We start from the raw sequence: 18,139 nt of genomic DNA on the forward strand, positions 1-18,139 counted from the left end.
AGAGAGAGAGAGAGAGAGAGAGAGAGAGAGAGAGAGAGAGAGCCATACGCCCGTTGATACCCCGCCGCAATTTGGGGCGGCGCATCAGCCATATGGCTGATTTCCCGCCCTTTGGCTGATGCCCCGCCGCAAGTGTGGCTGATTCCCCGCCGGTGGTTGATGCACCGCCACGTATTGTGGTTGATGTCCCGCCCAGTGGCTGATGTGCCGCCGCCGGTTGATTTCCCGCCACTTGGGTGGCGGCGAAATTGTTGATGAGGATTATTGGCTGAGGATTTTTCATTTCTAACGGTAATTCTTTTTTCTCTCCTTAGGAATACGGATAATACATTATTATATTAGGCAAACAATTATTTGGATTTTTTCCACGTCTTTTTCATTTTTTTTCTGCTCTAAACTTTTTGCCGGCCTTTTCTTACTAGTCACGGCGGATTGGAAATAAAGTGCAAAACATTAAATGTGTGAACGTCATCGATCATATCTTTGATAATCAGTCATAGCTAAGATCGTTCTGTTCTCTAACTGGTGAAGTTTTTTTTCCTTTTTAATTTTAAGATTTAAGGTTGAGGAAGTCCCTCTACAAACATCAGTAATGACGATAGACCACGATGGCCACAATCGAGGAATCACAACTTTTTTCAAAACAAATTATTTCAGTGGTTTTTAATGCGTAACCAACCCAATATGCTGTTGCCGGGAACAGAGTAATATAAGACAGAAAGGAGAAATTAGTCTCCACAATGTAACAAAAAACTACTTAATTTGAAATAGGCATACTTTTGCACGATATTACCATAAAATAAAACAAATTAGGGCAGAATAATTTTACATTTTTAGTAACTTAACGACCATCCTGACTGTAATTTTTAATTTTTTAATTCGACCGTACACTGTACATGTTAATTGATGTATAAATGACCGTACACTGTTCAAAAACTTATAGTTTTATGGAATAAAGGCACGCTTTTCAAAAATGTTATAACTTTCCATCGATTGTATTTAGTCCTTTCCAATTTTGTTTTATATTTAGCTATTCCTCGACCGTACACTGTAATAATAATTGATTTGAGAATGACCGTATACTGGTTTAAATGCAGGGGGGTGGAGAAAGTCGGCACTTTTCTTTGAATACATAGCAATGCCTGGAAACGGTGCGAGTCTATGTCAATCAAGCCGTTGCTAAGAAAGACGTCAAACCAAAGTTTTGTTTTCTCAGAAGGATTTAAATATCAATGACTGCGTGCGTTTGAAATGCGAATAGTCAAGTTATTCACTACGCCCTTAGCAACCATTCGATAGCTATTGCGCAGTCTCGTTTGCCCGGCACCGCTATGATTACTTTTTGAGTCGTGTAACAAAGAAAGTTCCCCCCCCCCCCCACCCGATCTTGAAAAATTATCACAATAAAAATAAATAAATAAATGCTTCATCTTCGGGAGTTCAGAGTCCATCCTTGACTTGCTACGTTTGACCTGGAATAAATCTATTTCTGGCCTCTCTTCTTGAATATGTATTGTGCTTTGTTATAACAACGCTCAAAGGCGCTGTCGTTTCGCTCGACAATTACTTTGAGGCTGGACTATGACTGGAATTAAGCCCTTAAGTCCGCTTTGCCTGGACGAACAGAATACTCTGCAAATAATCATCAGTCTGGTTCCATTTGGCTTTTGTACTTGGACCGGAACAGCTGACAGACACAGATGCTGGCGTATCTGATATAACGTTCGACCACGCCTCTGTTCTGTTTTATGATGGCTCAGGTTCATTTGTTGGAAGTACCATGTTCTACTTTTCTTTTCGTCTCAAGTAGACCACTTTGTCGTAGATCTTTTTGATCATCGAAGTGTCGTCCAAAAATTCCCGTAAATCCGTATGCTCGGCACTGGTTTTTCTAACAATATCAAACGTGAGTGAGTCTCGAGAAATTATTTGGTGTGAAAACAGCATCTTGATGGCTTCTATTTGACTACTGGTGAGTCCTTCTTCGTTATTGCTTTCCTCATGTTCTTCGTTGTTTGACTTTGTTGAATTTTCTGACTTGGTGCTAGGTTTCGATGTTGTTAATACTGACCTATCCAAACCAAGGGTCTTCTTCAGTAGCTGGTGACCTTTGGAAGACTTCTTGGTGATGTGACCAATGTCGCCTCTTTATGAGCCATGTGTTCGTGGATAGCCCTCTTTTCGACGATGTCCATATCAAAAGTTGCCGAGGATGCTATTTTCCTAACATAATAATAATAATATAACATAACATAATAACATAACATAATAATAACATCGGTGCTCGACAATTTAATCTGCTTGGCTTTAGCTACACCAAGTTTACATGTTCTTGTACTGCGTCGTGTATGCTGTACAAAGCCTGAATATCATCTTGTAGATGTTGTTGTATTCGAATTAAAGTGGCTATAAGCCACTAAACTCGGAAAATTTATTATGAAACAAAATTAAAAAAACTGACAAGATTTTCCGACCACGTTATGCTAAACTTTCCACACTTCAGTTTAACGCAGTTAGTTGGATACATCCAATAATATTACTAATAATGTCGGTAATCAGAGCACAAGTCTCATTCTTTAAACTGAGTCCTTTAGACACTTGCACGCATTGCGTGCCTATGTTGATGTGAAATTCACTTCGCTCACTATAACTCGGAATTTCGCCGGGATATTTTAAGTTGTAATTCATTTTGACCCTTTCCGCCTATGGCCAGAGACACTCGTCGACAGATTTAATATTCTAGGTGGTAATTTATAAAGAATCTGGACCATTATTTTAAGGTTTCCTTTAACACTCAAATGTTTCTTAGTTTTTGAAACTACGCAAACAAAATCCCCACGATACATCCCAAAAGCGAACTACCAATATCCTTGCAAGGGCTATTGGTAGGAAGGCAATTGAACTGTCTTTGCAACAAATCTTGGAAAGTCTCCATCAAAAAAAGAATAGTTATGATGATAATAAATTCAACTGGCCAGAAACTAAACAACATATTATATCTATTTTATTTGCTACAGAAAAAGGTCATTTTTTCCTGCACGTTAAAACTATTGAAATCGTCGATCTATACAAGGGATTTGTATTAACATCGCAATCAAATAGTAAATTTTTGGAAAAAAATAGTGAAATTTGTTTGAGTTCTGGCCTGATATACGTCAATGGGAAAAAAATGCGCATTTTGGTTGATTGCCCGCCGCTTTTAGTCTTTGAACTTAAAAATCGGCCAAAATATGCAAGGTAAATCCAAAATGAACCCATTTCCCTAAATTACATGCAATTTTACACCCTACTGAAAATTTCCAATTATATTTATCGAAAATTACAACTTTTATCGAGATTTGAAAACGTGTTTGATTTCCCGCCGCGAAAAAAAAATATCTTTTTGTAATACAAAGTAGCGTAACGAAAACAAAAATTCCTAAAATTGGCCGAAACTCTGCAAAAACTTGCTATATTGCATGCCTAATGTGTGTGAATTTTTGTAGTCTATTACCTCTAAATCTGTCGAAGATATATTTTTTCAAATTATTCTGTTTGGAAAAAAAATGATGAATGCGCTTTCTTGAGCTTTGAATCGAGTACTATGCATGCAAGTACACTGGAAAATTTTCAAAAGTCAAAAAATCGGAAATGCTTAAACGGGGGAAAGCTAAGGTAATGCAAGGGGAGTCGGGTGAATCATCAAAGGTAAACTTTTGCCGAAAAAATAAGTTTCGAGGGATTTATTTGACTTTTTCGAGTAAAGTGGGTGATTTCCCGCCATTTGCAAAAGTAAAGAGCGATAAATTAATGGAACGAACGGAAAAATGAAAACCACACATTGGATGATGAAGAACAATGCAATTAGAAGTAGTGTGGAAAGTTTCAAGTATTGGTATGATGTTTAAGATTTTTTTCGGGCACCCCCAAAACTCAAGTTTTCCCTGGCACCTAAGTGCTTGATGAGGCATATACAGAGAGAGAGTTCAGGGACTGGACTAAAATAAACTGCGATCATGCCCTCCCTCCTATTTTTCTGCTTTAAAAAGATTAACGAGCACCAAATCGCAGGTTAAGATCGAAAAGTTGTACAGTACAGAGAGCAGGATAAAGCCTCCTTGAATCCTTGTTTTGTAAAAGGACTGCGAGTTCACCCAAACAGTTTGACGTTGAAAGGCAAGCGTTTCTTTTGTTACTAGAAAATTCGGATGTGCCAGATAGAAAACTGCGCCCAAGAATTTAATTTTTAAATTACTTGCACAGAAGTAAAGAAATCGTTTCGCGAACGCATGGTGAAGTCTGTACTAAAACAAACCGACAAGACGAGAGGTTCTGGGCGTGGTCGATCACTTTCTCCTCACCCCAAGCCCCTCGCAAGCTTTCCAAATCGCGTTCCTCTAGCTTTCTACCAGTCATTCTACGGTGGTAATTTCGTGACTTTAAACTGCTTTTAATGACATAACCCTACCCTTCTTCGAGTAAGAATAGGCCAACCTTTCCGCACCCTACTAGCCTGTGCATGTGAACAGGCTCTCCTCAAAGCCTCCCCGGCCCCCACGCCTTATTTCAACAGGGCGGGATCCGTCGCCGAATCGCTGTAAAGAAAGTGAAACGTTTGCAACTTATTTTTTACCGAAAACGTTTTTGCCAAAGACGGTATTCTGGAGCAGTCTCTCCCACTCTTATGGAGCAGTTCGTCCCACCCACCCACCCGTCCCTTTGGTATCGCTTGGCAAAGATTCCGCTGACAACGCTTTGTTGTGTTTGTTGGCTCAAGTCATTGTTTACTTGTAGCCATCTGTAGCCATGTAGTCTAAATTCCAAGATATTTCCTTAAGTGTCTGCTTCCCGATCGCTTACATGTACGTGTAATGAGTATATTCATAAGCGTTTTATGCACGTACAGTAATATCAGATGTTCAGTGCTTCGTGACTCATAGTAGCAATTTTTGGGGTCGTTCAGCGGAAGCGACACACTCAGCACGACACCTAGAAATCCGCCCATGTGTTAAATTTTTTTTGTCCATTCTTCATTAACAGCGCCTTCAAAGGACTTGGAATGGAATAACGGAGAAACACACTTCCTTCATGTCTGGTTAAATATACGAAAGTCGATTAGCACTCGTTGTTATGAGTGCGAGGTTCTGACAGAATTATTGACCTCGCGTGCGTCTGGAGCTTATTATAAACATTTGTCAAGTTGGATTGCATATATCAAATGGCCTGCATTGACAGCGAGGAATGACAATGGTGGACTCAAAGTTTCTTGTCGTGACCACGCTTTGCTATGTGGGGATTTTCGCCGTGATTTTCATTGTATGCTGTTGTGCTTGGACGCGGCACTTGAGAAAAGAGGGTCGTGGGTACTCTTCGCGACTTCGAAACAATACAAATAGAAGACTTCATCGACCGCAACAACCTCCTCCGGAATACCCTGTTACGCCGAATACGCCGTTGTACGCTCAACGAGGCAACGAGTTTGTGGAAGAGACTTATCCAGCCGGGAACACGTATTTTCCATCCGCTCAAATACCACACAATGTTCAACGAAATAATCTATACCCGATGGCAAGTCATTACCCAATGTTTGTATACCCACGGGGGAACTTATTTCCCACAAGCGTGACAACTGATGTAGATATCACTCTGGAAGTGAACAGTATGACATGTGGTGAAACAAGTCAGGGTGCATTTTCTGGTGAGGATTTTAGTGATGCCACGAGTTCACGGTTTGATGGCGGCGATAGTGCTTTTGCTGAAAATACGGAAGAAAAAAGGCCAGATCCCACGCCCAGAACTATTTCGCCTTCTGTAGACAATGATCAGAAGGAAACTGCAAGCGACGAGGCTAGTGAGGTCTGCCAACTTAAAGAAGTGATCCTTTAGAGGATTGAAATTGATTTTGAAGAATTTTACACTCAAGAATGCAAATTAATATCGAATAAATGGTGGAAAAAAGCTATATGGTGAAATATGGAAAAGAGTCAAGAAATCGTGGAGTCAAACATTCAAGTTGTTTTCAATTATATTTTGTTCTTCAAGGGCCACCCACTAGCTCAAATTGGATTTTTCCTGATTTTTCATGTGAAGACAAAGGCAGCCTTATTTTACCAAGTGGATAAACCCAACTTATTTGTCATCGTTCATTAACATTTCCTGTTATTTCTTGATTCTTTGGCTTGGGTTTTCCCAGCTGTGCCAAAGAGGCTTATGTGTGGCATTTATCATAACAATGTTTGGCTAGCATAAATCCTGAAATGCCAATTAAAGTCTTAGTGATAAGTTGCTAGTTGTTATCCAAAACTTGTGTTCTCTGCGACCACAAGCCTCTTGATTTGTTTGGATGGTAACTCGCTATCCGTAAAGATTAGCAGATAAAAATCCACTATATTCATTTGATAAACGCTGCAGATTTACAGAGATTTAATAACTTGCAAATCCACGTTTGATCACATGACAAAACAGAATTGACAAAAGTCATGCAAACAAAAAAAAATTTGGTTGACAAAATTTTTTAGTATTTGGAAAAATTTTATTATTAATATGTTCCTTTTGTATTATTTGATTTCAATTGAACTTTCAAAATGATAATTTAAGGTACAGTTTTTAAATTGAAGATAGAAAACACCTGCAAAATAGAATAAATCACAACTGAGGACTAGATAAAAATTATTATTAAAAGTACATCTCAGATGAAACAACAGATAAAAAGTTTATCATTAGAAAAAGAAATATAAGATTACGAATTTAATACAGACATTAGTCTACAGAAGTCAGTTGTATATTTGGATTGTGTTCTATTGTGACCAACCATTTCGTCTACCTCTGCAAACACCTCTCCATGGTAGAAGCATAGATTTTTAGATTGCACACTAAATTATTTAAAACCTTTCACTTCCACCAAGTGTACGAAAGTTCAAATTGGTTCAAAACTCTGAAATTTATTTTCCAAAATTTTGAAATACTAATAATGCAGGGTTGTCAAAATAAGCCGGCAACCAGCCCTTTTCACCGGCTATTCTGAATACTGCTCCGGCTACTGCAAATGCTAGTAGGTCAGTTCTGAGCATGATTTTGGAGAAAGTGGGACTTATAATAATTGCTTTGAGGAGAGGCAATGTCAGCTAACTAGTGAAAAAACCTCAAATCCATTTTGTCCCAAGGGCTTCACGTCCTGGACCCCCACTAGGGGCACTGCCCCTGTATCTCGCCGTCTTCTATCAAAATATCTACTCTTCTTCAAATCATTTTGACAACCCTGTAATCGTATCACAGGAAAATACCGTGGCTTTGTCAATGTTTTATGTAACCTAATAATTTTGTTACATACCCGGTACTTTATATTGGTATTATTTTTCTTTGCAGTTAAGTTTTTTTGTTAAGGTTTTGTTAACAAAAAATATGAAAATGCAAGTCTGTAAATGTTATGGTTTTATTTTACAAACAGAACATGACTGGAGCAAAGAGCAACATGTATAGATAATAAATAAAATACTTTTGGTTTCCCAGGTCATACTTGTAACACTGCCTTTCATTTGGGGTTCACAGTAATAAAGCTGGAGTTTGTAGGGATGGGGGGGGGGGGGGGGGTACTTACTGGACTATTTGTTGGGATATCCCTGGGATACAAAGGACCCAAAATCCCAAAGCCCCTAAGTCTTATGATGCATTGTATGCATTTTTTCAGACAAAGACCTTCATAAAAAACTTTAATAAGACACCATCTCAGACAAAGGAAATATAGCAATATAGCAGAAATATGGTGGTATATAGCACTTTGTGTATACACATGGTTCTTATAAAGCAATCCTCCAGACCCAAACGCTATCATACCGTCAATTGCATCTACCCGTGAACATGTGCCGCCGAAATATGATCTAATTGGGTATTAAACGTGGCATGATTGGTCATCAAACATTTAAAGTTTGGCAGACCGTAACAGCAACTTTCGTGCCGAAAGTTCAACACACGCCAGTTTGCTGAAATGGCGGAAAGATTGGATATAGAGACTTCTTTCAAGAAATTGATGCTGATCTGTGTCCTTATGCATACACAGGTTCACTTGAATTATTTTTAGTGTAAAAGTTTGGCCCGTTCTCAGTATTTATGGTGAGCAATTTTGCGTACAAAAGTTTGCATTACGGTCTGCTAAACTTCAAAGTTTGACACCTGAAATGCAGATGTTTGACATCACGGGAAAACATGTTTTTAGCGCGTGCGTTCACGGGTAGGTGCAATTGACGGTAATTGTGTAATTTTCTTAGAACTGGCATATCCCACAGAACAATTTAAAGTTGACCTGAGTGTATATTTATGGAAGAAAATTCTTTCACAGTAATCATATTGAAGTTGGTTAGTATCCTAAACTCTTGATTCAAACTTATTGATACCAAGTGAAGCACAGTCCTCCAATGGCACTCTAGACAGTTTTATTTGAACAGTTGTTCTCTGCATGATTTTTTTTATCAATAATTGCATGTTAAAAAACCACAAAAATTACATGACCGTTGTAATGATTTTTTTTTTCTTGCAAGTGGAATAGTATTATCTTGATTTCTTGAACCTCCAAGGGAGAAATCGGAAATTCAAGACTTAGTAAAGGGAAACCAACGGAAACGTTTGGTTCAAAATTATCAGAAGGTTCAAAGGAGCGAAATTCCAGACTGTGGTGCTAACTTTTCAGACTGTGATCATTCAAATTAAAGCTGCAGAACAGCGGTGACCAGTAGTGCTTTTCCAAGTTACAGTATGGACACTTCTCTTGTTTTGTAACATTTTACTGACAGGCTCAGTGAAGCCTTACCGGTACATTGCCATTCAAAGTCAGTTCAGTTACAGCAATTCAGTTTTTCAGATCAGCTACTGTTAAGTCTTCTCTTGTTTTTGTGTTTCGTGTTTATGCACTGTGTCCTTGTCTTTTTTATCTTGTTGTGTATTGTTACTCCCTCGTTCACTCCACAACACATAATCAGGTCTGCAGAGGTATCGTCTTACTGTACGACAATCAAGGCATGTTACTACAATGTGTTTCTCTCTCTTCCCTGAAAAATAATTTTGAACAATTATGAACAAAACTGTATCCTTGCCAAGTTTCGATCCTTGACACTATTTCAAGGATCTTTAAAGTTCTTTGCAGGGACCTTAAAAGATCTTTATTTATAATCCCCAAAGATCTTCAAGGTTCTTGCAGGTTGTTGTAAAAATCCTGCAATGAGTGCAGTCAAGGGAACAAGTGCCAGTTCTGGCAAATCTTCGTTGAAGCACTCGAAGAATTTCCGAATTATTTCATCCAATCAAAAACTTGTGCGAGCGCTCACGAGTACTCTGAAAGCAATTGCGTGTGCAAATATGTTATGTTGCTTAGCAACTTCTGGGACAAAAACTGTGAGTTCAGTCACTTCTCGGAGAAGTGATGTCACCATCAACTGGCACTTGTTCCCCCGACTGGAGTCCAAGAACTCTCAAAGATCTTGAAAATCCTGCAACGAACTTATTCGAGGATCCTAGTAAATACTTTATCAAATCCTTGAAAAACTTCCTGTAATACTGTAAGGATCGTTAAAAAATCCTTATCTTTTAGGATCTTTGGTATGTCTAGAAGACCTTCACTCTTGAAAATCCTGTAAGGTTTTTCACCAAGGAGGCCAGTTTATTGCAATTATCACAGTTATGTTAGTTTATCCTGGATGTTAGTTTAGTTATTACACAACAAAACAGGAAAACAACTTCAAAGACGTATGTCTATTCCTATGTGGATATTAAACATTAAAGCACAAATGTTATTCTTGACAGTCGTTCACATCATTAAATGCTGGGTAGTGCAAAATCACAGCATGAAAAACAATTATTAACTATACCTCGAGATCCCACGATATAACGAACATTTTGGTTGTTTTTCTGCAAATTTGTTATATCGAGGTTTTTGATATAACGAAACCTCGATATAACAAACAAATTTCCCCAGTCCTTTGGCACTTCGTTTAATCAAGGTTTCACTGTACAACCAAAACAATTTCATGTTCTAGTTTTAGGAAAACACTGAGTGGGCTTGGACAAAACGGTGAGAATACTTTTGATGTTAATTTTCATTGTTACTTACGTCTGACTCTGACTCTTGCAGTTATTCCTGGTATAAGCAGAGCATGGCAATGTTTACAAGTAGTCCTTTTAATGCTTGGGTCTCTGTAAACAAAAAGAAACAGTGAGTAACTTTTGGAGTTGTTATTTTCCTGTTGTTTGTTCACTTAAAGTCTTCAAAAAAATGCTGACACATGCAGAATGTAGACAATGTAGACGATGTTAACAAGTATACAGATAGCCCATACTAACAGAAAGTTATACAGTCGACCGACTGTCAGAAAAACTCCAAACCCCACCCCTTCCCCCCCCCCAAAAAAAAAATGCACCACATCCATATTCTCGAGGTACTGCTATTCACATTTTTCTAGCATGTATGTTAATTGATAATGAATTAATTTATAAAACTTCAATTTATATTAGTTGTTTGTACTTACAATTTAAACACAAGTTTCTGTGCTATTGTTTTCATTGTGCTTGCATAAAATCTGCACATTTCCACGTTTTCTGGATTTATAGCTAAAACTGCGTGAGATGCCTGTATCAAAGATAAATACAAGGTAATATTTCAATAAATATAACTTCACTGAAAAACGTCCTAAAACAAAATTTAAGTTCAGGTTTAAAATATTTTTTGAATCACAAAACATTTTCTTTGTGTTCTGTTTACCTACCTGGTGCAGGAAGTTTAGCTTTTGACATGATTCTTGATTCTCTGGGGTGGTAGTTTTATTCTTTCGACCCATATTGACAATATTAGGGGAATATTAGAAGCTTATAAACGTTAACGTAAATATACAATTTTTGATGCAAGAATACGCAAAAGACTTCCTTTCTCGCTGACACGAACCGAGGGGACTGGGCCTACCATATATAACCGCTGACATCTCGGGGTCTCAAACATGAAAACGTGCAACAAAAAATGTCCGCTGGTTTTCAGAAAATGAGAAAAATACGATGAGTTCTCGACTTCTATTATGCCGTAAGTGTTGATTTTACCGTGAGAAGTAAGAAAAGAAACAAATCAGTGAGGCAGTGTGTTATTTTTAGGGGCCTGTTCTTGGAACCGAGCTGTGGACTTCTTCCGGCAAGCGCCCGTGATTTCTGCTAACAAGCCATGTCTTCGCTGGTTGCATCAATATAAAAGTAGATTTTCAATAGTGAAAAGTAAAGAACGTCTTTTGAGCGATTCTTATGGCCAGCCTATAAGTAGAAACGCTTGTCAAAGCAAGGTGGGTTTATGTACGTTTTGAGGTGATGAAATTTGATAGTTTAATAAGCGTTTGTAATAAATTTAATGTAAGACTATCTGATCTGAGTGATCTCTAGACTCTGTCTTTGGTCGTATCTTTCCTCAATGATAAGCGCTTATTTTTGTGGTAGAAAAAAATAAAAAAATAAATAAATGGTTAGTTTATTAAAGTTGCTATTTACAACGCTGGAAATGATTGCATAATATATGCTAATTAATTAGTTTTCAGCTAGTTGGATGAGATTTTTACGTACTGAGTGTCAAACTTCCATAGATTTGTGTAGTCCTGAAGACTTTTAAATATGCCCTGATATTTCTGAAGGCTTGTGTTGGTAACAGCAAGGTTTTTTTTTTGTAGTCTATACCCCCCCCCCCCCCTCACCAATCAAATTCTCCATTATGTTGTGAAATGGATAACAGATTTGTGAGCCAGATTTGTTCGCCCTTTGTGAGAAATTGATCCTTATGTGTGTTATTGAATTTTTTTAAAGCCCCAGTGTTTTTTAGATTGTGTAGGTCCAGAAAATGTCCATACTCCCCCCACAGAAGGGATTGCAAATTCCTGGGAATGGGAGGGATCTCAAAGGCCAAAAACTTTAAGGAAACGTATGAAGCTTAATTGGAATTTTTCAGAGGGTGGGGGGTATTAGGAAAAATCCCTTCTGTGGGGGAGGTATGGGTAATTAATGAAACTACACATTGTCCATTTATACTACTACAGTGTAGGTAAAGAGAGATACTCAGGGATGTCGCTAAGAGCCAACTGCCAGCTAATTTCACTGGCTGAAAGAGAACTACTGAACACTGGCTGAAATTCCACACGAAAACATAGACTTGGATAAACTTTTAGAGCTGCAAAGACCATAAAAGCCAGTTGGGCTTGTCAGTGAGCTGGCTTAGTGTTTTCTTAGCTACATCCCTGGATACTATGGGGATAAAGTGGCTTTTCCAACATTATGTGTTCTTTTCAGCCAAAGTCAACCTCCACTGCAGTAATTGGAAAGACAGCTAATACTGAAAATGAAAACGTTTCAAATGTAGCTGCAGAGAATGAAGATACTGAGGAGGAATGGGTGGAACAAAAAGTCAACTTGAGAAAATTGCCGCAACAATACATGGCACTTTCCAAGATCAGACTAACAGGTGCATTTGAGTTTACTCCTGATATTTTTCACAGTGTTACGTTTAAAGGAAGTGATTGTCAATAAAGAGGAAGTGTCACATATGCAAAACATACATGTGCAATTTTCTCTCTTTGAAAATGTTCACTGCCATCGCAGAGTCACCAGCAAGTGAAAAGAAATGCAAACATCTTGTTCTAACCAAAAGTTTCCCTTCTCAGACTGCTATCAATGGCTTCTTCCATTTGACAACAGTGTTTGGGATTGAACTGTTCCATTTTTGATGCTTAACTTTCTAAGAAGACAGTTTGTACTAAGCAAACTGGGAGGTGGATAAAATGTGGGTGGTCACATTAGATAACATTTGTTTACTATAAAATTTCTTATTAGCTTAAATCCCAATTAACTAAAAAGTTTTGTATACAGTCAAATGTTCAATGGAAGGGTACACTTTTGTTGATGAAGGAGTGTACATATTTTTTTCTTTACAACTGTACAGGTCTTGTGGTGATCACAGAAATGGCTGGTTATGCCATTGCACCTGGCGCCATGCACCTAAGTACATTTCTCTGGGCAGGGCTTGGCACTGGCCTGTGCTCATCTTCTGCTAATGCTATTAATCAGGTATGTACAAGTTTATATATAGCAGGGCTCGAGACTAACGGTAGCCAACTAGCCAAAGGCTAGTAAAAATGCAGTTTTGGCTAGTAGGTTTTGGCCTTTCACTAGCCAAAATGGCTAGTGAAAAATCAGGCATTAGTGGCAAGAAACCGCATTTATTAAAATCGTCTTTCAGAGAATATAACTAACAAGTAAACTGTTGACATTATAGAATGTGAAGCTTAAAACAAAATTCTAGTTGACAAAAACGCATTTACATGTACAATTTTTATAGTGAAGAACAAACGCGTCAAAGCCCAATTTTTTAAGGGGGAAAAACGTGAAGATTCAAGGAACATTTTACGGTTAAAGGTTTCAACATTATCGCCCATTTTTTCATCCTTCCACCTCCTTAAAAAGAAGAACTATGCTTAAAAATTGTGGCTAGTAGAAAATCAGTTTTGGCTAGTGAAATTAAAGCTCTCACTAGCCACTTGGCTAGTTAGCAAAAAAGTTAGTCTCGAGCCCTGTATAGCTCTCAAATATGAGTGTCAAGTGGTCACCTGTAACATTTTTTTTACTAATATATATTGGTAAATTCTTTTTTTCAGTGGTTAGAGGTGCCTTTTGACTCTCAGATGAGTCGCACTCAAAACCGTGTTCTTGTCAGGGCTCGTCTCAGGTAGGCAGCATTACATGTAAGGGAGTATAATTTAACCTAATTGAAGCCAAAAAGGCCCACACTGCACTACCATGGGTTATTTTAGTTCCTGTGTCATGCAAAAACTGAGAGTATTACTTTCCCAATCTGGATGATATGCTAGTCCATTGCAAGTTACCAGTGTTCTGTCAAGTTTACTTGGGCTAACAGTTTCCTGGATTTTTCTTATCCATTTAACTCCTGGACAGAGATTGTCACTGTGAGAGTAATGTGTCTTGCTCAGGAACAGAACACAATAACCTGGTGGCTTGGCAAATGCTTGTGTTAATTAAATTTAAAAAGATGGATTTGTTTAGACAATCACTAAAAGCCATCAGAAAGCCCTTAAGCTGTTTCTCAATTTGGTCTGACATTTTCTTATTCATTTATCAACTTCTCCATAGCCCCCTTCACGTAGTGCTGTTTGGTGCAACAACAGGTGCATTAGGCTTGTCTATGCTATTTACTCAAGTGAATGGATTAACTGCTGCTCTGGGTTAGTACCTTGTTAAATGAAGTAATTGTCAGTTATGAGAGGTGTCTAGATAATATTGAATTAAAGTAAATATTCATTCAATTTTACAACTACCCGGTGAACTGCAATTACTGGACAGGTTACTATTGTAATTTATGATTGTTGTTTTGTGATAGCTGGATTCAAACATGGTGCTAGAGCAGTGTAGCACAATAAAGCTCAGACATGCTACTTGGCATTGTCACAATTTTGATTCAAACATTGTGTTATACTTGTGCCAAACTCTGTGCATGTATATGGACTATTTTTGATTTTTTCAAAGACATGAATGCAATGCCAGCTGTTCTGGCATGGAATTAAATTGGATGCAAACTTGTGCAAGTGAATGTAAACTCAAGTTGTTAACTCATGGCATTGTATTCTAGGTGCAGCCACACTGTTACTTTATACATCAGTCTACACTCCTATGAAGCGTCTAAGTATCCTTAACACATGGGTGGGGTCAGTAGTGGGTGCCCTGCCCCCCTTGATGGGTTGGGCTGCCTGTACTGGTGGACTGGATGCTGGTGGACTGGTGCTGGCAGGGATTTTGTATTCCTGGCAGTTTCCACATTTTAATGCTCTCAGTTGGAATCTCAGGGCTGATTATTCAAGAGGTAACTCTTTGCAAACAATTTAGTATTTAATATATAGTAAAAGCCTATAAAGGTGGTAGAATTTGCTGGGCAGCCTGCAAAGTTAAAGAAGAGAAATTTTACATTCTATTCCTGTAATGTATGCATATGTCGTAGCAAAAACAAATAATAATGATAGTAATAATAGTAATTATAACAAATACAAATAATTATCTGGCAGACTGCTTTCACAAACCCTAGATACCGTAATGATTTGATTTAGCGCCCTCCTTCCAATAAGTGTCCCCTTCCAAATAAGCGCCCCCATTCGAATGTGTTTTTGTCATTAAGCGCCCCTATTCCAATAAGTGCCCCCATTTGAATGTGTTTTTGTCATTAAGCGCCCCTATTCCAATAAGCGCCCCCATTCTTATTAGTGCCCTCACTTTTATAAGCGCCCCTATTCTAAAAAGTGCCCCTATTGTGAATAACTGCCCCTACTGAAGTCATTGAGGTCAAATAGATAGACTTATGAACATTCACCGTACTGTACATGTATATATTTACTGCTGAAATGAACAATTCTTTTAAAAGTAATAATTGAACTTTCAACAATTTGTTACAGTTTCTGTCATTGTTAGTTATTTTAATATTTATTAAAGTTTTGTTTTGCACAACTTTTTGTTTCTCGAAAAATTAATAAGCGCCCTCCCTTAAGGTGCCAAAAGTAAATAAGCGCCCTGGGCGCTAAATCTAAATCAAATCATTACGGTAGACAAGGTTTGGCCAAAAAGGGTTGAAATATGTACAACTATCCACACTGTTGCTCTATAACTGAACCCAAAATATTCAAGTGAGAAACTCATTTGAATGTTACAAAGCAGAAATTGTTACTTTGTGTAAGAAAGTTTTAGGAAAAATTTAAGGAGGCCATATAGGAGAGTCATCTTTTCTGGACTGGTGTAGTCTTGAATGCAGGAGCTAACTTGGCATTGTTTTGGTCTGGAAGCAGCACAGCCCCATGCAAACTTCTGTATAATTTCTCATCTCTACCTATAGAAGACTTTCTTATAAAAACAAAATCAACACTGACATTTTTCTTATCTTTTTGTCTCCTTGTAGCTGGTTATCGAATGATGTCTGTCACAAATGCACCATTGTGTCGACGAGTGACACTCAGACACTGTTTGGCATTGATTGGTCTCACAACACTGTTACCAGTATGTGACGTCACAACATGGTGGCTAGCTTTGGACTCTTTACCACTGAACTTATGGCACACCTACTTGGGTTATCAATTTTACAAGGACTCAGACACAAGATCTGCAAGGAAACTGTTTCGTTTTAGCCTGCTTTACCTACCAATCCTTATGCTTATGATAATGCTTCACAAGAAGCCAAGAACAGAGAAGGAGGAGGGTGTGGTACAAGTGACATAAACCATAGTTCTTTTTTCCTGAATATTAATTTTTATGACAGAGATGCAACTGGACTCACGGTGTAATGGCAATGATAGTGACTTTGGTCCACTTGTTCGAGAACAGTTCCAGCAAGTTAACCCGCTAATGTGGATGTTTCCTCGCATTGTGTTGCTGCCAGAAGCATTGCAATGAGAGGTTAAATTGTTTCTTTCGGCAGCCTTCTACCAAGCCAACATGTTGAAAATTAAACAGCTTGCTCTGTTTGATACCTTTCTCAAAGAGATGATACTTTACCTCAATATTGACTGCATGACAAGTGGAATTCTAGTTGCAAGTCAGTTCTTGTAACATTAATGTGATGAACTGGTAATGTTAGGTTCTGTATTCAGTGGAAAAGAGAACTTTTTAGTCTTACTCTTTCTCATACTCAATGCATTCAGAAGGTTCTGTATGCGTTGTTACCCTTCGAGTACATTGTATACTCAAAGTTGAATAAGGCATACAAAAACTAACAAAATAAATGTCATATCTTTGACTAAATGTTGGCAAATATAAAACAAACCCCATCACAATTACAGTTGAACCCCTATTAAGCGGCCACCCTCGGGGAAATGGCAACTGGCCGCTTAATAGGGGTTTGTTAGAAATTAGCATTATGTCTTTTTAAAAGGTTACATTATTTCAATACAAAATAAGGTGAAAAGGAATAACGGAATCACAGGAAGACGACAATAAACCTGTGTTTGAATGATTTTATCGGCCGTCACGGTCTGAGCTTGTTGAAAATTAATTTAAATATCGTATATTACATTCTTATTGGCCGCTAAATAGAGGTAAAAACAATAGAAGAACGCTCATCGGGAAGGCAGAAAGGTGGCCGCGGCCGCTTAATAGGGGTGGCCGCTTAAAAGGGGTTATATTTACAGTATTTAACTGACAATATTTTCGGGACTTAAGTAACTGGTCGCTTAATAGGGGGTGGCCGCTTAATGGGTGGCCACTTAATAGGGGTTCGACTGTATTGTCATTGCTGTTGTGTTCATTTCATCGCACACAATTGACAGATATAATACTGTATATCGCTGTATGGAAAAATGGAAAATTGACTTTTTAAAATTTGTATGTTAAATATTTGTTATTAAAAATATTGCCATCTTCATACATTGTAACAAATTTTAAGATGTAAAGCTGAATATTTGGAAACTCTTAAGAATTTATTTATGGAGTGATTAAGAGTGAATAACATGTAACTGTTTTATCAGCCAGAGGATTTTGTGTCATTTTGCAAAAAGGACCTACCGGTTCATCTTTATTTTTTAGAATTTGAATTTCACACAATAAAGATTTCAGCAAGTACAAACATTAAGAGTTCAATATTTTATTTGACACATTGATGCACACATCAAGATTTTCTTGATTGCTTGTGTGGATTTCACAATAGAAATATAAACATTTTATGTGGTAAAGTAATTTTACCTAACCCATTAAACAACATCTAATCATCAGTGCTCAAAACACACTTGATTAAAGTGTGATTTTAACATGGGATAAGAAAGAGAGAGTGAATGAGCATTTATGATACGGTTTGTAGGGCATGCAGTTGTCTTGTGGTAAGCTTGTCATGCTGTAGATTACAGGTAAGAGTGAGGACAGGAAACACTTCTTGTGGTCACTTGTCCCAGACAACTGAATAGGACTTTCTTTCAAGCCCCAAGTGCTTTTCTCTTTGTCAGAAAACCTGGTATTGATGCTGTAATATGCCTGGTTAGTTCATGCTATGGAATCCAGGAAAAGCTATGTCCACTTTTGTTCCATGACGATTGCAGAAGTTTTAGTTTTCAAGGGAAAATGCATTCCCAGAGTGATTTGAGGATATACATGTAGAAGATTCACCTCCCTC

The 18,139-nt window shown here is 37.8% G+C and overlaps 3 protein-coding genes across 3 annotated transcripts; 2 read left to right on the forward strand and 1 right to left on the reverse strand.

Annotated features, from left to right (window-relative positions):
* Positions 1-4,814: 4,814 nt before the first annotated feature.
* On the forward strand, positions 4,815-7,487 carry LOC144632487 (uncharacterized). The gene has a single exon (XM_078491156.1). The coding sequence runs from the start codon at positions 5,221-5,223 to the stop codon at positions 5,863-5,865; it is 645 nt and encodes a 214-aa protein (XP_078347282.1). The 5' UTR covers positions 4,815-5,220; the 3' UTR covers positions 5,866-7,487.
* A 904-nt stretch (positions 7,488-8,391) lies between these two features.
* LOC144632499 (ribonuclease P protein subunit p21-like) lies at positions 8,392-10,883 on the reverse strand. The gene is made up of 4 exons (XM_078491169.1): positions 10,731-10,883; positions 10,494-10,594; positions 10,079-10,161; positions 8,392-9,020 (listed from the first exon to the last, which is right to left on the reverse strand). The coding sequence occupies exons 1-4, from the start codon at positions 10,800-10,802 to the stop codon at positions 8,845-8,847; spliced, it is 432 nt and encodes a 143-aa protein (XP_078347295.1). The 5' UTR covers positions 10,803-10,883; the 3' UTR covers positions 8,392-8,844.
* Positions 10,884-10,926: 43 nt separating this feature from the next.
* LOC144632450 (protoheme IX farnesyltransferase, mitochondrial-like) lies at positions 10,927-18,131 on the forward strand. Its single transcript, XM_078491106.1, has 8 exons — positions 10,927-11,038; positions 11,107-11,288; positions 12,280-12,451; positions 12,929-13,053; positions 13,641-13,711; positions 14,134-14,225; positions 14,630-14,860; positions 15,941-18,131. Exons 1-8 carry the CDS (start codon positions 11,014-11,016, stop codon positions 16,255-16,257), a joined length of 1,215 nt encoding a protein of 404 aa, XP_078347232.1. The 5' UTR covers positions 10,927-11,013; the 3' UTR covers positions 16,258-18,131.
* Positions 18,132-18,139: the final 8 nt, after the last annotated feature.

The sequence above is a fragment of the Oculina patagonica genome, chromosome 12, assembly GCF_052425735.1.
Source record: "Oculina patagonica isolate OP01 chromosome 12, crgOcupat, whole genome shotgun sequence".
NCBI classification, from domain to species: Eukaryota; Metazoa; Cnidaria; class Anthozoa; order Scleractinia; family Oculinidae; genus Oculina; species Oculina patagonica.